We start from the raw sequence: 20231 nt of genomic DNA, 5'->3' as shown, positions 1-20231 counted from the left end.
CCTTAGCACTTTGAAGTATAAAAAGTTTATTAGGAGAAGCAGTATATGGATGTAAATATATTTTCTATAAGATTGAATAAAGATTTTATTTTTTAATACATATTTTAACAATGTTTTTTATTTGTTGCATCACGTCTATATCCTTTCCTTTTGTCCCTATCAATTCCCATAAAATTAACGAATAAATGTTATTGATATTATAAAGATCGAACAACGCGTTGATTTAGCAATTATTATCTTGTAAATGTAATATTTTATATTTTACGAGAAATTATTTTTGCTAAATAAAAAGAATATATGAATATCGAAGGTCTTATATCGTTAAGAATCAGTACTCCAATAATGTTGAATAAAAACTTCAAAATTTATGCAAAATTCTGCGGAAAAAAATGACCTGAACATTACTACGATTCATTCGATATGTATTAAAGAATTTGAGTCGACCGGTCGAAAGCTAACTTCAGTTAGTTATCTGGTGGCTCGGCTGCTACTCAGTTTGTGTCGTGAGACATTTTGTCTTTGAGTTTTTTTATAAAGAAAGCTTCCGTGGTTTGTTCGAAAATGCCGTTGGAAAATCTAGAAGAAGAGGGTCTGGAAAAAAATCCAAATCTTGAGTTAGCGCAGACCAAGTTCCTGTTGAGTTTGGCTGAGCACAAGAACGATGCCGCTCTCAAGAACAAACTCATGGATGTCATCCAAGCTGAAAGTGAGATTGCATTTTTTGTTCTTGCTTCGCTTTGTATAGATTTATTATTAGCATTCATCATCAATTTTACATCTCAAAATTCATTCAGTGTTTGTACTTAGTGGGCAATCTAAATTTTTTCTAAGGGGCTGCTAATTACAAATTTGGAAACTAAATAAACCATCGCTATCTAACCTCCTTTTTTGATGTTCTCTAACCATTATCTTGCTGAAATTTTCTTATAGTGATAGAAAAAAATTAAACAATTTTATTTTATTTACTAGATTGATTAATTAATCATTAGTAAACAATGAGCTTATATCCTACTTTTAAATAATTCAACAGACAATGATTCTGCAGAGCTTAATTTGATAATGTTTTGATAATGATTACAAAATCAATGAACTAAGATAACTAAAACATTAATTCCTAATTTAATGATATTACAGACATGGCTCCATTTTATGAAGAAGTCTGTAGAGACTTGAATTGGCCTGTTGATGAAGGACTTTTAACTAAAATGAAAGCAAAAAATGAGGAGCAACTAAAAGAATTAGATGGAATAATTGAAGATGCAGAGAAGAACTTGGGAGAAGGTGAGGTGAGAGAAGCAAATTTGAAGAAATCAGAGCATCTGTGTAGGATTGGCGACAAAGAAGGTGCATTGGCCGCTTTCAAGAAAACTTATGAAAAGACAGTTTCTCTTGGCCACAAGCTTGATATTGTTTTTCACAATATCAGAATCGGCCTGTTTTACTTGGATCATGATCTGATTACAAAAAATATTGAGAAAGCTGAAGCGTAAGTATTCATGTTTTGTTATAAATATATTTTTCTTTTCAATACAATGAAGTAAGATTTAAATGTTAAATAAATCCAGACTGATAGAGGAGGGAGGGGATTGGGACAGAAGGAATCGGCTGAAAGTATATCAAGGCACTTACTGCATAGCAGTGCGTGATTTTAAAGAAGCTGCTGTTTTCTTCCTAGACACAATCAGTACCTTTACGAGTTATGAGCTTATGGATTACAATACATTTGTTAGATATACAGTATACTTAAGCATGATTAGTTTACCTCGCAATGAACTCAGAGACAAAATTATTAAAGGTTCAGAAATTCTGGAAGTATTGCATAGTAATCCAGATATCAAAGAGTATTTGTTCTCTTTATACAACTGCCACTATGCTGATTTCTTCAAAAATCTTGGTAAGCTTGTTAATTGAAAATCTATTTAAGCATCATTTGATGGTCAGTCACACAACTGTATTATGTTTACAGCACACGTCGAAGGTCTTTTGCGTATAGATTTCTTAGTTCACCCACATTACCGTTACTATGTCAGAGAAATGCGCATTCTCGCATACACTCAATTATTGGAGTCTTACAGATCACTAACTTTGCAGTATATGGCAGAAGCGTTTGGAGTAACTGTCGACTACATTGATCAGTAAGCATTTTGCAGACCACTTTCTGTGTAATCTTTTTAAATAATCAACTAATAAGACAATTATTTTTTTTTTAGGGAACTCTCGCGTTTCATCGCTGCAGGTCGTTTGCACTGCAAAGTCGACCAAGTGGGAGGAGTTGTGGAGACTAATCGACCTGATAGCAAGAACTGGCAATATCAGGCGATGGTCAAGCAAGGTGATCTTTTGCTCAATCGAGTACAAAAGTTATCGCGCGTCATCAATATTTAAGAGAAGAGAAAAAGGAAAAATCGTTATCACCAGATATTCATGTGATTTGTAAATCACTACAAAGTGAAAAACTTATTTAAACGAAAAAAATCTCTGCATTGTCGTTTCTACGAAGCTCAAATGTTAATACTGAATGATTTTGATAAAAAAAACAAATATATTAATAATTAATATCAAAACGAGTTTCAAAGTAAATTTATAAAAAATACATCATCGTCTCTACTGCGCTTCTGTATCAAAACATATACTGATTTTTAAAAAAGTCGCGCGCGCGCAGAAGCATACTGAATCTAACCTCTTATAGCTATGTAAAAAGTCGCTAGCACCACACGTCCTTGGAAGCGTGAGGCGCGAGCACACACAGTAAGAGCCAGGCGAGGACGCGCCGACTGACACATTATACGTGGCCCGAACGAGAGTGCCACACCCTCGCAATTTGCCTCGTCGCCGAGAGGTAAGATTAAGTTTACACTTTCCTCCAAGTGGAAAGTCAGTCGTCGCTGAATCGATATACCTACATAGACAGGCCTTAACAGCAAACGAATCATTGTGTGTGTTTGTGCGTTCGGCACGCAGGAGTTGTTGGAATCATTGGTCGCGGCTCTATTCTCTCTCCAGGGCGCTTGCACATATAATGTATTGATGAATCTGACTTCACTACGACCAGGCAACGAGCGGGACCAGGGGGCCACCGGGTACATCACCGACAGGCTCAGCAGTTTCAACTTGTCTAGCGGTCACCTCGATTCCTTGGTAAGTTTATCTACTCTCGCGACCATATATAAGTTGAATTTGCAACTTCCAAAAGTATTTCTCTTTGTTTTTCTCTGTTATCGTTGTTACTGCTCTACAATTTATTGGCAAATTTCGGGGAGCATCCATTAGACACCTTTTTTTGTCATGTAATAATTTTGAGTATTGACAGGGTGCCATTTTGCATGTGACTATATTTTTCACAGCCTCTCTGCTTCCATTGTACTGATAAAGTCAATGCTCTATTTTATATTTTACTTCCTAAATACCAATCATCTTGATTGCATATTGCAACTTTTCTAGACACCGTCAATCATATTCTGAAATTACTTTCAGCAAGTCTTCTCTAGCTTAGGTAATATACTCTTTCTTTTTATTTGAAATTTTTTACAATTTGCAGCATAAATCATCTCTTGAACTCATGACGTTTCAATACTTTGAAAAATATTTCAAGTTTTCATTCCCAAGTACCATACTTTGTCTAGGTTAGGTTGCCATTTAATTTACTATTTATTGATTTTGTAACCAGTTTATAGTATTCCTCTTAAATATTAATCTGAACAACAATATCTTGGTGTTGACTTTTATTGTATTACAGATAAAGAAATAGTATATCACATCTAAATAAAAATTATGTTTAACTAATTACTACCTATAATTTCCATCAAAGTTGCTCTCTCCTCAAGACTATTCGAGTTTCTATTTCTAAACTCATTCATTATGAAGATCTTATTTATATAATAGTACACAATTTTACTGCTTGAAACAATTTTTAGTGAGTGATACTAAAAATCCCTTATATACACGTTATCTAAAAATCAATACTGATAAGTTCTTACACTTTTAAGTATGCATGATCTGAAATTCAATATATTTTTATCAGAAGAAAATACCATAGATGAAATTGTTGCCTAGCAATGATAGTTAATTGTTTAAAAGTTGTAATGAACTGTCAAGTTAATATCAAACTAATTTGTAAGTGTTAGAACCTCTAAATTCTTATGACACATTTCGAACCTTTATCTTGGCATTTTGACTCGGGTAAAAGAAACAAGTAACTCTTGATCCAATTATGAATTACAGACATAAAGAAGGTTTGAGACAAAATTTCAAAAGAAATGTATTTTATCCAGTATTTCCAGATTGGTTTTCAATTCCATTCTTGGTCAGGATGCTATAGAATTGAACCCACTCAAATATGCAAATGATCAATAACAGTAATTTTGTAATTGCAGGCAGTGTGGGAGGAGGAGTCCCGCAGAGAATCTCAAAATCACTTTAGCAGCAGGAGGTACGCTGCCAATAATACTCCACAGCCAGTTTCAGGCGAGCAAGTAGCAGCAAGTTCAGGAGGACGAGGCATGCCTCGTGCAAAGAGAAGAGCTACTACAAACCATCCTGCTGAGAATGCGCCTAACTCACCAGATGATGCACAGAGGTATCAGGCTAAAAGATTTCGCCACACATCCAGGTGATTATCACAATCGCATTTATTTTTTACATTTCATTTGGACAACAGATTGAAAGTTATAGATTCTATTGTTTATTGATGTTGTTCTCCAAAAAATGCATTCTTGGATCAAAGATTAATATTTAGCGAAGGAAACTGTCTAAAATGAAATAAAATATTGATTTTAAGTCAGAAAACATACAATGGTCATTGTATGCACTGTAAACTATTTATTATTCATGCTGCATCAACATTCACAGTAAACCAACCTTTGAAATCTGTTGCATTGAAAATTGCTATCAAACTTTTCCATAAAATAAGCTATTTTACTTTTTCGAATTGAAAGAAATTTTGTTGATGTAAGGAATTTGATCTTACTTTACGTAGTCAAATATCATGACAAGGAGTGATGAAATCAATGTTGATTGGTCAGCATGTTGCTATTAATTAAATACACACTTGTGAGAAATAGCTTGCATGCATGAAGGGTCAGAAATGCTGTTGCAACTAGTAGTTAATATAATAGTCAAGTAATCATACTATAAATATGCTATGAAACACCGTAGTTCGAATAAATATCTGAATAATACTAATAAATACTAAATAATACACTGAAATGTGCTTTTATATAGTCAAACATTTATCGTGTTATTGAAAAGCAAATAGATCGTTATGTCATTTTTAATAAAAATTATCGAAATAAAGGACGTTCAATGCGTTTGTGATTTTGACTGTGAATTTTGAATTTCCGTATCTTCATTATTGACTAGTGTTATCAGATTTGAGAAAAGTGTATATCTAGTAGTTGAGTACGTACAACGGTCGTTTCAACGTTTTATTTTGTAATATTATAGAGTGGTATCATTTATCCGTAACTGAACAACGCCGTGGTGTCGCTGAGTCTTTCGATGCTCAACCCCATATCGGGACAAAATTTTGAAAATTTCATTGCTTTTATGCCCTAACTAGACATAGAAGACTTTGAGTCTTTTTATGTAAATGGACATCGTCCGTCAGACGCGTGCCACAGCAACAGAAGATAATCGAGTGATTTATCATTGTACTAATAATGAGAATATAGCGGATTTATGTGTTTTATCTGCACGATCACGGAACACCCGAATGTCAAGCGAACAGTCAGTTTTTTCCAACGAAGAGTTAACCGACGCCAATTGACTCCAAAAGTCGAGAACCAAAAATGATTATCAATCAGTTTTTTCAACTCGATCGGTGTCAGTTGTCCGACGTCCGAGGCCTCCTTGGGAAGAAAGCCCCCCGAGCAAGTCTCGCTTTGACTTTCAACAGCAAATAACATTTTTGCTGGCATTCGATTTTTCTAATGTTGTCAATGAAGCAAGCTAATTAAACGTCGGTCGAACACAATTTTTCTGCGTTTCCGCATACGAAACGTGCACCGTTTGCATTGCTCAACGCAGTATCATCCGAATCTGAATGTCAAGCGAGGCTACCTCACAACGCGCTCTCTCCCACACTCGCCATTCCGCAGCGGCTTCTGATTATTTTTCATCTGTCCGTGGCGCGGAATCCGACTTGTCACTTGAATTTCTCGATAGCGCAGTCGGACTACTTGGAGTTGGGATGGCGACGCCGCGCGGACTCGCCGAAGCTTTTCCATCGTTGCTTGGGGGATGAACGAAGCCGCGATGCAAGCCAAAGCTAAAAAAAAGAGAGAGCGCGCAATTCGGAGCAAGCCAAGCTACGCGTGTCCCTCGCCCACTCGCACGTGACACTCGAAAATAAATCCGAGGCTCGCGGTCGCGGCCCGCGGCAGTAGCAGCTCGTAGTCGCAGCGGACGGCGCGCTCGGCTCTCGGCCTGCGTATTTTTGAGTGCCCCCTCCCCTCCCCACCCCCTCTGGCCGCCGTCGGTGCTCTGGCCCCGCACGCGCATGGGTGACGACGAAGAGAGCCGCGCGCGACTCGCTCGACCGCCACCGCGCGTCGAATCGAGCACTAACCCCGAGCCGACCGACGATGATTGCAGCTCGAGGCGCCACACGAGGACGGACGACGGGGCGCACGAGCGCGGCTTCTCGCAGAAACGCTGCCTCAACTGGTTCCGCGAGTACACCACGGCCAACGAGCCGGAGATGCTCGGGCCCGACGGCATGGAGAAGTTCTGCGAGGACATCGGCGTCGAGCCCGAGAACGTCGTCATGCTCGTGCTCGCCTACAAGATGAACGCCCGCCAGATGGGATTCTTCAGCCAGGACGAGTGGTTCAAGGGCCTTACCGAGATGCAGTGCGACTCGGCTGCCAAGGTCAAGCAGAGGCTAGACTATCTTAGGAATCAGCTCAACGACCCTTACGCTTTCAAAGGCATCTACAGATACGCCTACGACTTTGCAAGGGTGAGTGTACGACTTTTGGAGCGAGGATGCAGCTCCTCGTCTCCTCCCCTTCGACGGGCAGTTTTTGTCTCGACGGCGAGAAGAGGCATCGCTCGAATTTTTCTGTCCTTTAGAAGTTTGCGAGATGAAAGTCGAAAAGGGCTGCAGCAGCAGGAAAATGCGTAGAGTTTAGAAATTTCGCGCAAAAAAATTGATAAATTTTTCTTTTTTTTTCGAGCGTCGTTAGACAATCGGCTGGCTGCAGACAGATGAAATCGAACCTTGCATCTCAAAGAAAAAATTAGAATATAAAATTAGAACCTCGACGTGGTTTTAAACTACGTTTTTGAAAATTCCTATTTTAAAAGTATTTGTAACTTTGCCGAGTCATTGATCCATGCAAAAACAATAGTCGTCTGACGAGGAAATGCATTAATGAAAGAATGTTTTGTTGTTTACGCAGGATAAGGATCAGCGAAGTATGGACGTAGAGACAGCACGGGCGATGTTGCAGCTGCTTTTGGGTAGGCATTGGCCACTGTTCTCGCAGTTCGCCAAATTCTTAGACCAGTCCAAGTACAAAGTTATTAACAAAGATCAATGGTTTAATATCCTTGAGTTCTCTAGAACGATCAGCAATGATCTCTCCAATTACGACCTCGACGGGGCCTGTAAGTCTTTGATTGAGCAAGTGCAATGGTGAATATCTAGTACTGATTATTCATGTTTTTGTAGGGCCAGTAATGCTTGACGAGTTTGTCGAATGGCTGAAAACGCAACAGTGCGATGAGAAGCAGACGGAGACGAGAAATAGCTGAAACTCTCGGAAAGAAAGAAAGTCGTCCTTCGGAAACAATGTGTTTAACCACGCGCGGCCGCCGATGCGATAACGACCTTTCTCGTAAAAGCAGAATAAAATTTTCTCCTGTAGCTTATTATTTTTTTTTCTACCTGTTCAGTTATAAAACATTACGTCGTTATGTGGATCGACAATTTAGTTATCAAGAAATCTCACGTGCGTATTGTGTGATGGAAATTTAACCGACGACCGGTCGTGACTGTTGCGTGTTCTCGAATAATTGTGTTTAATTTATGCGTGTAAATTACTGCGAGCAATTGTCTCCATTCAAAAAAAAAAAAAATAATTCATCGACATTTTCGAAAACAAAAAACCGCTAGCTTTACAACAACGTCTCTGTCAATGATAAGACCAAACAAATTATATTTTGCCACGTATCTTTGTGTATATTTAATGTCTTTATTTTTTTTAAGTAAGATTTATCACTTTTAGAGCATAAGTAAGGTATAGATAGACTATAAATAATTCTACCCTGATTAAATTTCTACGAATTCCAACGTAGCTGTTCATTAATTCATAGTTCTTTTTTTTCTGCAAGCGACATGATCATTTAGCTTCAACTGACTTTTGTTTTGTCGCAAAGAAAAAAATAATCAAGTCATTAAGCAAAAATGTAACAAAAAAAGAAAAGTCCGAGCGCGGAGTCAAAGGTTCTTATAAACGATGCTCCATGAACTGAGTTCAAAAGCTGTGACTATTAAAGCAACCGTCAAAGCGTTCGATAGAAAGAATGAAGTTTTCGTTCGAGAGTTTGAGAAAGATGTTTTCTACCGAACTAATTTCTCGCTTTCGGAGCACCTATTAGTTATTAAGGTTCATTATTTTATACAATCCACACGGTATAAGATTTGTTGAAGTCTAATCTTATTGAGAATCAAAAAGTAACATTTATTTTTCTTTCTTTTTATTTTGAAAGTATGTTACGTGAAGATTCGTTAATGACGAGACAAAGCAAGTATAGTTTTTCAATGTTATAATATTCAGCTGTCAAAGCACAATCGAGGAACTTTTAATATAGCTTTTGGTCTTTTTGTATTAAATTTCATTTTAAAGGACCTTAAATACTTTTCTAAATATCTAAATTTATTGGATGCGTAAAGCTAATTCATTTGTATAAATTTGATCTTGGACAAATTGTATGATAATTGAAGTGAAATAAAACTTTTCTGCTGCTTTTTTTACTAAATTAGCTTATCAATTGTTTATTTTACATTACAGTCATTTGAATGACTTTAAAGTGGAAACTGATTGAAAGATCGACTTGTATGTATGTGAAAGGCAATATCGTTCAATAAAATTTTTCAATAAAATACCTTAGTTGTTATCATTCCTATATACAATTATGCATGTTATAGTAAAAACTATTTACAATATCGATCAGCTTTCATTTTACTACGTCTATCAAGTAGAGTTTCATGCAAACTACCAGTTTCTTTCGCTTTCTTCAATTCTACCATATTATCCTTGTTGATCCTTAATTTTTTATCTTGAAATTTTTGGAATTTTCTCCTATAAATTGAATTAATTAAACAGGTTAGTTAATAATACTACAAGTTTATAATTGAAAAGAGTAAATACTCACACATAATTTACTTCAACTTCTTCTAAAGAACCCTGTTCTTCTTTAGGACCATCTTTGGTTGGATCTTCAATTTGCTGAGCCATGGTTCTTACCCATACATACTCACTGGGTCCTGCTGTGCTTTTATTACAAACTATATCATCATCTTCAGCAACAGAGAGGAAACAATTATTGTTTCCTAAAATTGCCATTTTTCCATCCTGTGTTACAAAAACACAATATCTTATCATTTTAAATTTATTTTTAATAATAAAAAATTACCTGGAATATGGGCTCCCACTGTTCATTTTGCCCAACAGCATCGCTTCGACCCACAACAATTCCTTTCTTTTCAACTCCAATATACTTTCCATAACCAGACTTTAGTGAAATTTTTGTTTCGTTGATTGAAAATGCTGTAAAGATCTCTTCTGGATGAGGAGGGTCGCCTTCATCATGTGGTGCTCCCAGGGTAAACAAACCGTTATCAAGAGCTTTCATATAAGTGAGATTTCCTATTTCAATAGCTATTGTGCCTGTAATTTCTGGTACGCTTGATGCTTTTCTCCAACCGCCTATAAAACATCAAAATTATTAAACAATCAAAAACTTGTTAGAATAAGAAAAATGCGTTTTTGAAAACTTGACAATGTATAGAAAATATGAGGTTATGTTGCCACACATAAAAATTACAAATTTTTAATAGATTACCATGATGCAGAGTATCTTCGTCTCTAGAATTATTAGATTCTTCATTTCGTCCTTGTTTCTTGTGCTTCCTTTTCTTAGATCTACGTTAATTTAAAATAAAAATAATTAATTATATTTTGCAGTTACGTATAATTTATAATCTAAATTGTATTTACTTTTGTTTTTCTCCTTTCAATACTAATTTTTTAGTACGCACTACCTCGTATTCAGACATTCTTACTATACTTGTTAATAGTAAAAACAATAAATGTAAAAAACTTTAGTCAATCCAGCTTGATGTAAACTTCGAGGATGTAAACAACTACAATGGCAGGTGCTGCCAAGCCAAGCACGTCCGAATCCGAAGCGGGAAGTCAAACGAACGGTGAACGACACCAAGCAATGAAAAACAATGGGAGAGGAAAGAGATGCTGAATAAATATTATATCTATTGACTTCCTGTTTCTTAATTATTTAGCTGCAAAAAAATAGTTTGTATTCTCTTTCCATTGGTGTGGAATATTAAAAATTACAAGTAGATTATTTATACAAATTAGTTTCATTAATTTTAAGAATTTTTGTTAAAATAATTTTGACACGTAATATTTTTCATTTATATGGGAAGGACAATTCGTGATTAATGTAAATCAAGTGAATAATTTGTAAAGAGTAAACATCTTTTATTGACATGTTCTTATAGTTCGTTTCAAATGACATATACATTTATCAAACAATGAAGTTCACTGTACGCAAAATAATTTGTTTGTACGTGATGTATTACATTTGTACGTGATCGCTTTCTTCTGATCACCCTCAATTTGCTGTACGAAAAGTAATTCCTTTTCGTCTTAAGTACATTCATTTTCCAACATGGTTCGTGATAGAATGAGATTTCTCTTATGCTTAACAATACATTATTCAGTGTTACGTTGAGGCATTCGTTTCCAAACTATTCTCAATTCTGTTGAAGCTCTTGGCGATGGCTCCCATCATGATCTTTGGCGCTTTGGTTACGTAAATACCTCTTTTGCAGTAAAAAAACTCTTAAATTTAAGAACCTATAAAACGAACATTCATCAAATTAGTTTTGCATGTGTAATAATTTGCTATGAAATTTAATCTATTAAAACAAACTTTTTCTTACCTTGTGTTTAAGTGCTGAAGTTCATAGGCATAAGTATAGTGAGTTTAGCCTGTTCAGCTGCAGCGGCGGCGGCATCCTCATTGACACAAGCACTTATGCTATCCAACAATGACTGTATAGCGGTTCGATTCGTCGGATGCTTCCTCTTCAAATGCTCTCTTCTGTGCTTACTTTCTTTAAAAGTTTTACCTATTGAATACAAAAACATTGACATATTTAAAGTACATTTCTAATATAGTAATTTGCAGGAAGAGTAAAGTGCGATCCCTGTTTTTCTTGTATACTGTAGAATTTGAACTTGAAAATACGTTATAACCGTCTTTACTAATATTTTTATATACATTACACTATTTCGCGTCAAGTTCTTTTGTACATCCCTTTACTAATGCAAAATACTAACAAACAATATTCCGTTATACTTTATACACATTGAATTCGTTACTAAGAAATTATATTAATACATCATATCAGCAATCGAGTAGGACATTATAAAAAAAAATAAATCTCTAAAATTGAAACTTAATAACATAGAAAAGAAATAAAAATACAAATCTTACCACAATGTTCACAGACGTAGGGTCTAGCCGCATCATGCGACCTGACATGGCTTTCGTAATGACTTTTTCTAACGAAGCGTTTGCTGCAGATGCAGCATTGATACTGAAAACGTCCTTCATGAGCAGCAACATGTGAACTCAGAGTCCATTTAGTCTTAAATGTTTTGCTGCAGTATTCGCATCTGATTTTACCGGGCGACGACGATGAATTCGATGCTGATGATGTCGAGGCCAAACTTTTGCCTGGTCCTTTACGAATAAGCAACATGTCTTCAAGGCGATAATCGTCATCTCCGGTGGCAATAGACGATGCTGAGACCATTGACGGTGTTGCTAGTGGAGGCGGTGGCCCATTGGGTAATAAAAGCCGCTGTGCCGTCGCTGCTGCTGCTGCGGCTGACGTTGGGGGTTGTTGAAATGCTGCCAATAGTGGCTCAGACTGTTTTAACAAAACAAAGAGATTATTTTGCTGTAAGAACAATAACAATCGAAAAAAAAATAACAAAGAATGTCTACCGGATTTGATTCCGTTATAGTTTTAAATAAATACCGACGAATTGACTTTATAAAAAAAAACTACTCAATATGAATATAATACAAGCTAATTGACAGATGTATCAAAGAAAAAGTTTCAAGAGGGAAAGTATTATAATATACAAAGGTTACCTTAATATGGGATGGCAAGTGTGCATTGAGTAATCCCTCCTCAGGGAAAGTTCTCTTGCAAAAATTGCAAGTATAGGGCGGTCCACTGGTGGACGATATCGAAGTGTCGGCATTCTCATGGATGAGCCTGTGTTTCTGTAGCATGGCCTCACTGAAAAAATGTGCACTGCACACGAGACATGGCCACACCAGCTGTTGATGATGATGATGTTGTTGTGGCGGGGGCTGATGATGATGATGATGATGATGGTGATGATGCTGTTGTGTCGGCGGTTGAACTTCAGGCGTTTTATTCTCACGAGCCTCGTGTCGTGCTATGTGTCGTTTTAGATCATGTGCCCGTGAAAACGCTCGACCGTATCTACTGCAGTTCGGATAAGGACAACCTGCGGATTTGTAATGCATTTTAATAAAAAAAACAATTGCAATGTTTTAAACATCTAACTTTTACAGACAGTACTTTTTTCAATGTTACTGAAAATGTTCTTTTTTCTGATATAAAAAATTTATAAATGCTCAACCAGTAATACCAATATATGGAGGCCTAGATACCTATATGAATTTCAAAAGTTAATAGTCATGCATTACATGTAAGACTTGCTCTTAAATAGTAGAAGCTGAATCAAAAGAAAATTTATTTTCCAAACTAAGCATCTAAACAAAAATAATTAAATTAACCTTTAGTTTTATCTTCTTTTATTCTAACTGGAGTAGGTTTCGGTTTCTTGGGTATATCAGGCTTTTTCTCTGTGATATCTACGTTTTCTTGTTTGCAGTTAACCATCATCTGTTGTTGAAAGGCAGCGTTTCTTGAAAGTGACGCTAGTTGTGCAGACAGTGGTATAACTATGGAGATAGTATCATTAGCTCCAGGTGTTAACAGTGGACCAAGATGAAGTGCAGGTGGATTGGTTAGCGATAGCGCACTGGTTTGTGTTGTACTTAGTGCATCTGGATCGTAATCAACTGAAATGGATAATTGATGGTTTAAGCTGTTATGCAAATCAAATAGTTCAATTTGACATTTGATAATCTAGATGAATCAATCATTTAGCAGAGGAAACATTGTTATATCATAACTGGAGTAATGGGTGATTTTAAAACAAAAATCAAATTATGATCATTAAATTTTTCCAAATAATTTAATAGTTATTAGAAAGCTTCATAACTTACAGAACAATCGTTTAACATGTGAAAATATAGGGAACATTAAGACTCAGATTCAAAGATCTATCGAATAATTAATAGAAATTTTTTTGCAAACTTGCAATCACGATATCTAAATTGATTATTAATGTACGCATACACATACTTTTTAGTTTAACAAAGGCAAGCAAAGAAGCCAATGTGAACATAAAAACTAACCTTTCTCCTCCTTCATCTTGGAAGCAGCAGCAACTGCAGCCCTTCGGTAGCTACACCACGGCGAGTCCACGACTCTGGATAAGCTTCAAGCAGGTAAAAAGGAAAATTGAAAGAAGTGTTGTCGATCGGCTGCACGAGTATGTGTACGAGCGAGTGGCCCTTCCGAGAAAAAAGTAGATATACGTTGCTCTCGCGAGTGCTCGCATACACTTAGACACGCACGCACTTTCACTCTGCTGATTTTTTTTTTGAGACTTTCACACGTACTCGGGCCAGGATTTTGTCGTCGATGTCGTCGTCGCGTCGTGAGTCACGAGAAAGAAAAAAAGAGACGGCGTCTCCGCACTTTTTTTTCGGCGAAAGGGTAAACAAACAAAACAAACTGTTCTCCTACACAGGCACTAAGTAGTAGCGAGATACACACACACGAGCGCACACAAGGAGAATATGTGTGAGAGAGAAAATGCACACTTTTCTTTTGCGGCTTTATTCAACGCATAATCGAACTTGTTGCACTAAGAGCTGCACAGGTATCTAGTCCGCGGGTAGTCCTCGAAGTCACTCATATTGAGTAATCTACAATAATTAAAACTGGACTGGACGCCTCTTACGAGGTTTAGGTTATGCGGTTATGCCCGCGACGCTTTGGCGCCTCGCAGTTCGCAGTCGTCCAGACCGAAAGATTGCAACTGCTAGGCGTATTCACACACTATCTTTGCCAAACGCGCGTATGTATTATATGTACATTGCATGCGTATTACGCACACATAGAAACACTGCGCTCGCCAAGTCTGTCTCTTTCCGGAGGAGACGCGCCAGCCACCAGCCCTTTTTCCGGGGGCAGCGCGAAGGCACCACACCACGAAGGGACGATGCGACTGCCAGTGACTGCTACACGACGACCACCAAAGACGACCACCACTCTGCCTATTCTATATACTACGTACTGTTCTATCTGTGTGTATAACTATACCTATGTGTGTGTGTGACGTCGAGTTGAGCGCGCGGTAACTGTGTTGCTGCTAGTCTGCGGCTGCTGGCTCTTTTTCTTTCTCTCTCGCGCTTACGGGCAGACGGGGATGAGTGGATTGTTGCCAGGGACGTACTGCCGATAACGTAGCCCCTTCTTATCAGGGCAGACGATGATTTTTACAGATATGGAAAATGTTCTGTCCCTTCTTCTTCTTATCGTCAGTACGAGCGTACAGACATCACTGTTGTTCAATAATAAAAACAACGCAGCCGAATTCGCAACTGTAAAGAATTTCCGACGAAAGTTTTATCGATGACGAATGCACGGGGGTTCCTCATGAGCGAGTCGATTCAACGGAAAATTCGAAACAGGTGTATAGGCAAACTACAGTGATGATCGTTGGTCCAATGCAGACACGTGTCACGATATTCTGTGTGTGTGCGTAAGAGAGACAGAGAATAGATACATACCTGGAGCCGCTATTATCCCCCCGCGGGTAATACCGAGCCCAAATATCACGCGCGACTCTTGCGCGCCCATTAGCATATAATGTATCTATTTACTCGGAAATTGCTGTATATTATCATCATAAGGAAATTGAACGTTATGAACTTGGGCTTGTCAAACTGATTTTTACGAAAAGTGATAACGGTACTTTGCCCACTAGACGCAGCACGCGGACAGCAGGAGAACGACAAAAGGGCACGCGCACAACAGAAGAGTCGTGCAATTTTATCTCCAGGGAGTGAGAGAGAGAGAGAGAGAGAGAGGGAAAATCTCATTACATGCACGTATACAGCAGTCGTTGCCGGAATCGGCGTTAATCAGCTAATGGCCGTTTAGCCGCGCTCAAACTGCTCGTTAGCTTCGGTCGTGTTTAATAACGAAGATGTGGGCGCGCGTGCACCTGTGGCTCAGCCCGATTCACGCGAAATAAGCGACGCGCGCGCTTCGTTCGCGCGTCGCCCCGACACTTTTGCGGTCGCGCACGGGCGCGGATCGACCAATATTCCGAGTGTACGCGCGCGAATCGGGCCGCGCGACAGCGTGGCCATCGACGCGCCGCCGCACGTGCGCCCCGCGCCGTCGTATTCCAGGCGTGATTGCATTATCGAGTGGCCCCCGTCGGCGCCTCAGGCTGATGAGCTTCGACTGTGGGCGCATTAGCCGACGGTCGATCGACTCGCTCGATCGCGATCCCACGGGTGCGCGCTGCGTGCACGGCAAATCGGACGCTACTCGGCGGACAGGCGCGCGCTGCTGGCTCTTCGGTCCCGCCGCCTGCGCCAGTGACACACTGTCGGCCGGATTTAATTAGCCTGTCGCGCGACCCTGCAATTTCTAATTAGCTCCGGCGCGCGTTGCGTGCGCGCCGCGCCGTTCTTTCGAATTCGCTCGGCGCTTCTTTATGGGCCGCTGGCGTCGCGTGGGCGTGTAATTTCGCGCCGCTCGAGTGCCCGTACGAGCCTATTGAATTCCCCGCCCCGCCTGCTTTTTATGTATCCGCGACGCGAGCGGAGCAGTGGGCTCAATGCTGGACGTGTCTTCGCCAATGAAAACTGTGACACGAGCGTCGTCGGATCCGATGACTGGCGAGGAGGTCGACGCGAAAGAGCGCAAGCTTTTATTATCGGTGGGTTCGTTTCGCCCGTGTAATGAGCGGCTACTCTTTCTCGCCAACTTTGGAAAAATATCACGACGATAAAAGGAAAATTGTCAAATTTAACCGACGAGCCGGAATTGAAAATCAAATACAACGTATGCCTTCACGTCATCCGTCACATCGCTGCATAATTCAAAAGCTCACACACGCGCACACGCACACAGAGCAAGCCGGATTGAATTATAACGCAGTACAAAATTTATCCGAAGCAGGCAATGACAAAGTGGAGAAAAGTCGCAGACGTCGGTGAGAGATGGGAAAGGCTTGCTGTAGGGTACATACGTGCCGAGCGCGTGCCGCCAAGACGCATGCACATAATTGCATTAGCGCGCATTAGATTAACGAAGCCGGCGTGTGCATGCGCGCGCACGCGCGCGGCCCGCGGGAATTGTCGTGCACGCAGCATCGATCTTCGGTGCGATATTATGTGCTACACTTCTCCAATTTCTTTTATTGAAAGTGCCGTTCTCCATTGGTTGACAACGACGATTACACATGATTACAATGACGATAGGATTCGACAGGCGCGCGCGCGACGAGGCAGGCACGCCGGGTACACGCAAGAAGTCGAGGGCTCGTCCGCTGGCCGCGCGGCGCCGGGCCAAATCGATCGGCCCCGCGCGCCCGCGCCGCGAGCGATAAATAACGAAAGCCGTGGGCGCCGGCCGAGCCGAGCTGACGCAAGGGCCCCGCGCGCGCAGTATCGATTCTACATCGGACGCGCCACCTCGGCTCTCGCTGCCTGTCCTCCTCGCTTCTGCGCGCGTCTATGTTACAATTTTATTTACACTTCTCGCAGCTTCCGCTCGGAGCGTCGCGCCGACCGCGTGCACGCGATGCCCAGAGTATCCTCGGTCCGGCCGATCGAATCGCCCATTTTCCGAGGGATCGTCCGTCGTTATGGCGACGTGAACGGCGCAGCGACGACTGTCGTGGCTTTGGTGGTCCACCGAGTTATTATCCATCGATGTCGTTGGCGATGGTGTCACGGATCCACGTGATGTAATACTGGATCTTGGTGTAGACGTCGGGATATCCGGGCCGAGCGCAACCCGAGCCAAATGACGTCACTCCGACGAGCTGCCAAACGCCGTCGGCACGGCGGCACTGCAACGGCCCACCGGAGTCGCCCTGCAAATGCATTTGTTTCGTGTCACTGCTCGCAGTTCGTAATGGACAGCGCGTGTGCGCGCGCAAAAAAGGCTCGACTCCGCGATGCGATATTTCACCTCGCGTGGGAACATCTGTCTGTACGCGCGTTTAATCCCAAGCAAGCCGTGAAATTCAAAGTTGAGTGAGCCAAATAATAGAACGTAAAGCAAATACGCGCTGTAAGCACCGAGAGAGAGAGAGAGAGAGAGAGAGAGAGAGAGAGAGAGGCAAGGTTTGCTTTTGAGAAAAAAAAAATACTTTTCGAAATATTTGCCGATTGTCAATAATGCCGATTATTTTTAGCGTTCGCGTGCGTCTATTTTGAAAAATATATCCAAGCAATGCAAATAATTACACGAGTTTTTAGTTATTTTCCCAATCATAAATTCATAAATTGTTTTTAAAAAGTTCAAGCCCTCTGATTGCAACTGTAACTAATGTGGCTTTCCTGTCTCACCCCTGAAATGGAATTCAAAGCGAAGTCAAACAATTCGACAATATTCTTGTTCTAAAAATAATTCACCGAAAATATTGCTAGGAAAAACAAGCGAGAATCCGAAAAATCTCAAGAAGCAGCTTGGCGTACTCACAACACAACTGCCAGACGAGCCGTCGGTGTTGCCAGCGCACAGGTGTCCCTCGCGAATGGGCACGGATTTGCCATAGGCTTTGACGCACTCGGCAAGCTCGAGCAGGGGCACGCTCGCCTCGAGCAGTGCGTTCGACAAGGAGGGCGACGGTCCCGATCTGCCCCAGCCTGAAGTGACGCAATGTTGACGTCCTCGTGGCTGGATTCCATCGTCGTCGCTCGCCTCGCTCGGCAAACAAATCGTGCGGACTACCTTGGACAACGGTGCTGGACGAGCGAGCTTCATCAGTGCTGTACCACAATGGAAATTCAATGATTTGTTATTATTTTCAAGAGAGACGGCAATAATTTTTGTTCGCGCGTGCGAAATCAGTTTGAATTCAGTTTTTGTACTTTAACGCTGCGGCAAACAACGACGATAACATTACTACAATCATTCCGATTATCATCCTTTGAATTTTTATCATGAGGACATTGAAATTAAACTATGTCTTGCGTTTTATTTTTCGTTTAGCTGTTTTGCTTGTATATAGATTGAATTCAATTTCTTAGTATGTTATTTCAAGAGTCTTGAAGAATTGTTAATTTTGGCTTACGATTCATTATATTTTTTATTTGATGATGAATTTTTTTTCTATTAAACATTGTTAATTTTTAAATTTACGGTTTTTTATAATAAATTATATGTGACGATGGCTAAATATTCCAATAAACTTTTATGTTCCTTCTTTTAAATATATACGGTAAAAACCTTTTCTTTCATAGAAATCTAAATCTTAAAAATCGTTAAAATCTATGACTAAGCGAGATGAGAGATTAGAGTAAATCAATATATTTATATTTTAGGCACGAATGCGCATGATAAGAAATTGAAAGAGTTATGAAAAGCTTACAAAATTATTTTCAAATATGATTATAAAACTTAATATTTTCTAACAAAAATTATGTCGTTTACAGACCTTAAGCTCTCTCTCTCTCTCTTACTCTCGCTCTCCGTAAGTTACTAACAGATAATAAGCGTTCTAACATTATTAATCATATAAACTGATGAATGTATTATTAAACATCATAAAATTATATTTCTTAATGAAATTCACAGTTAGTATATATAAATAAAAATTTAAAAAATTTCTTCTTTTATAAATAATTTGTTCAATAAACTTTAATTCAATAAATTTAATTTAATAAAAGTATTAAATATCAATAGTGTTTATTAAATTATCAATTGTAATGAACATTGTATTGTAGACAGGTCTGAAGAAAAGAATTAAATTCAAATGTGCCCGCTCATGTATCTTAAAGCCGATCACACTTCCGGCTACTTATAAATCGACTTTTGAACCAATCACAGTAACATGATCTCATCAACTTCTAGAAGACATTATGGGAGCAAGAGGAGGGATGTCACCTCTTCAACTGATAAAAGGCCTCGCGTATTTGGGCCAAGCACTGTTCGACCTGTAGTTCACAGAACATCACTTTTCGTATTTTGTAATTTCGATTTTCGTTTAAGACAGTTTCAATTTCATCTTATACAGCTGTTGCAGGAGACTCTCAATTTTCAATATTTTTTTGAATTCGTGCAAAGCTGTATTATAGAAGAATCAGCAATAACTATATTGATATAAGTAAGTTTCTTATTAAAATTTTAATTTTCAACTTTTCTGTTTGCTAGTTTGTGAACGGACAAACTATCACATCAATTTTCTAATTTCACGCTATATTGGTCGTGCAAGTGTTTGGATCAATACTAGCCTTATGATTAGCTAAATTCGGGTCTCTGCAATTGTTTGAGATAGAGATGTCTGCTAGGGAAAGTTAGATTCCACAACCCGCTGGTCCCGGTTTTATTGCACGAGAGTGCAAACCGAAAACAGCGTAATTAAATGTCTCGTCTTTGTCGACATCACGAATCGACATAAAATTTAATTGAAATGATCCAGAATATTATGGAAAAAATAATTAATATGTGTTACTATTAACTTCTTGTCAAAAATAATTTACAGCAAGGCACTAAATTTGAATTACTGACTTTCGAATTTTTAATAATTAAATAATTAACTTCAAAGGAAAAT

General features: G+C 39.3%; 5 protein-coding genes across 6 annotated transcripts; 2 read left to right on the top strand and 3 right to left on the bottom strand.

Moving 5' to 3' along the window:
* Nucleotides 1-481: 481 nt before the first annotated feature.
* LOC131666540 (26S proteasome non-ATPase regulatory subunit 6) lies at nucleotides 482-2543 on the top strand. The gene is made up of 5 exons (XM_058939311.1): nucleotides 482-706; nucleotides 1135-1486; nucleotides 1566-1894; nucleotides 1967-2135; nucleotides 2211-2543. Exons 1-5 carry the CDS (start codon nucleotides 562-564, stop codon nucleotides 2383-2385), a joined length of 1170 nt encoding a protein of 389 aa, XP_058795294.1. The 5' UTR covers nucleotides 482-561; the 3' UTR covers nucleotides 2386-2543.
* Nucleotides 2544-2703: 160 nt separating this feature from the next.
* On the top strand, nucleotides 2704-9071 carry LOC131666485 (DCN1-like protein 5). Its single transcript, XM_058939198.1, has 6 exons — nucleotides 2704-2839; nucleotides 2962-3138; nucleotides 4374-4609; nucleotides 6592-6958; nucleotides 7401-7608; nucleotides 7673-9071. Exons 2-6 carry the CDS (start codon nucleotides 3028-3030, stop codon nucleotides 7753-7755), a joined length of 1005 nt encoding a protein of 334 aa, XP_058795181.1. The 5' UTR covers nucleotides 2704-2839; nucleotides 2962-3027; the 3' UTR covers nucleotides 7756-9071.
* A 73-nt stretch (nucleotides 9072-9144) lies between these two features.
* LOC131666486 (protein FRG1 homolog) lies at nucleotides 9145-10358 on the bottom strand. The gene is made up of 5 exons (XM_058939200.1): nucleotides 10224-10358; nucleotides 10069-10148; nucleotides 9640-9932; nucleotides 9379-9578; nucleotides 9145-9305 (listed from the first exon to the last, which is right to left on the bottom strand). The coding sequence occupies exons 1-5, from the start codon at nucleotides 10280-10282 to the stop codon at nucleotides 9158-9160; spliced, it is 780 nt and encodes a 259-aa protein (XP_058795183.1). The 5' UTR covers nucleotides 10283-10358; the 3' UTR covers nucleotides 9145-9157.
* Nucleotides 10359-10717: 359 nt separating this feature from the next.
* Nucleotides 10718-17441, bottom strand: LOC131666494 (zinc finger protein 726-like). Of its 2 annotated transcripts, none has more exons than XM_058939213.1 (7): nucleotides 17204-17441; nucleotides 13780-13862; nucleotides 13093-13380; nucleotides 12415-12800; nucleotides 11749-12187; nucleotides 11192-11380; nucleotides 10718-11105 (listed from the first exon to the last, which is right to left on the bottom strand). In XM_058939213.1, the coding sequence occupies exons 1-6, from the start codon at nucleotides 17290-17292 to the stop codon at nucleotides 11199-11201; spliced, it is 1467 nt and encodes a 488-aa protein (XP_058795196.1). In that variant the 5' UTR covers nucleotides 17293-17441; the 3' UTR covers nucleotides 10718-11105; nucleotides 11192-11198. The 2 variants fall into 2 exon arrangements, with proteins under 2 accessions (XP_058795196.1, XP_058795197.1); XM_058939214.1 differs by lacking the exon at nucleotides 17204-17441 and adding an exon at nucleotides 14753-14993.
* LOC131666636 (prostasin-like) lies at nucleotides 17373-18442 on the bottom strand. Its single transcript, XM_058939472.1, has 2 exons — nucleotides 18158-18442; nucleotides 17373-17546 (listed from the first exon to the last, which is right to left on the bottom strand). The coding sequence occupies exons 1-2, from the start codon at nucleotides 18440-18442 to the stop codon at nucleotides 17373-17375; spliced, it is 459 nt and encodes a 152-aa protein (XP_058795455.1).
* Between the last annotated feature and the right edge of the window lie 1789 nt (nucleotides 18443-20231).

Source organism: Phymastichus coffea, unplaced genomic scaffold, assembly GCF_024137745.1.
Source record: "Phymastichus coffea isolate CEN01 unplaced genomic scaffold, Cenicafe_Pcof_1.1 PCOF00059, whole genome shotgun sequence".
Taxonomy (NCBI): domain Eukaryota; kingdom Metazoa; phylum Arthropoda; class Insecta; order Hymenoptera; family Eulophidae; genus Phymastichus; species Phymastichus coffea.
This window is presented reverse-complemented; position numbering and strand designations above follow the sequence as displayed.

Excerpts from the sequence above, each read along its gene's own strand:
- LOC131666540 (XM_058939311.1), top strand. The coding sequence starts at position 562 with ATGCCGTTGGAAAATCTAGAAGAAGAGGGTCTGGAAAAAAATCCAAAT. Across the intron at positions 1,895-1,966 it reads TGATTTCTTCAAAAATCTTG|CACACGTCGAAGGTCTTTTG; the intron begins GTAAGCTTGTTA and ends TTATGTTTACAG. Across the intron at positions 2,136-2,210 it reads ACTGTCGACTACATTGATCA|GGAACTCTCGCGTTTCATCG; the intron begins GTAAGCATTTTG and ends TTTTTTTTTTAG.
- LOC131666485 (XM_058939198.1), top strand. The coding sequence starts at position 3,028 with ATGAATCTGACTTCACTACGACCAGGCAACGAGCGGGACCAGGGGGCC. Across the intron at positions 4,610-6,591 it reads AGATTTCGCCACACATCCAG|CTCGAGGCGCCACACGAGGA; the intron begins GTGATTATCACA and ends CGATGATTGCAG. Across the intron at positions 6,959-7,400 it reads ACGCCTACGACTTTGCAAGG|GATAAGGATCAGCGAAGTAT; the intron begins GTGAGTGTACGA and ends TTGTTTACGCAG.
- LOC131666486 (XM_058939200.1), bottom strand. The coding sequence starts at position 10,282 with ATGTCTGAATACGAGGTAGTGCGTACTAAAAAATTAGTATTGAAAGGA. Across the intron at positions 10,149-10,223 it reads TTGAAAGGAGAAAAACAAAA|ATCTAAGAAAAGGAAGCACA; the intron begins GTAAATACAATT and ends AAATTAACGTAG. Across the intron at positions 9,306-9,378 it reads GAAGTTGAAGTAAATTATGT|GAGAAAATTCCAAAAATTTC; the intron begins GTGAGTATTTAC and ends TTCAATTTATAG.
- LOC131666494 (XM_058939213.1), bottom strand. The coding sequence starts at position 17,292 with ATGGGCGATTCGATCGGCCGGACCGAGGATACTCTGGGCATCGCGTGC. Across the intron at positions 13,381-13,779 it reads CAAGATGAAGGAGGAGAAAG|TTGATTACGATCCAGATGCA; the intron begins GTTAGTTTTTAT and ends TATCCATTTCAG. Across the intron at positions 12,188-12,414 it reads ACTTGCCATCCCATATTAAG|TCTGAGCCACTATTGGCAGC; the intron begins GTAACCTTTGTA and ends TTGTTAAAACAG.
- LOC131666636 (XM_058939472.1), bottom strand. The coding sequence starts at position 18,442 with ATGAAGCTCGCTCGTCCAGCACCGTTGTCCAAGGTAGTCCGCACGATT. Across the intron at positions 17,547-18,157 it reads GCTCGTCTGGCAGTTGTGTT|GGCGACTCCGGTGGGCCGTT; the intron begins GTGAGTACGCCA and ends ATGCATTTGCAG.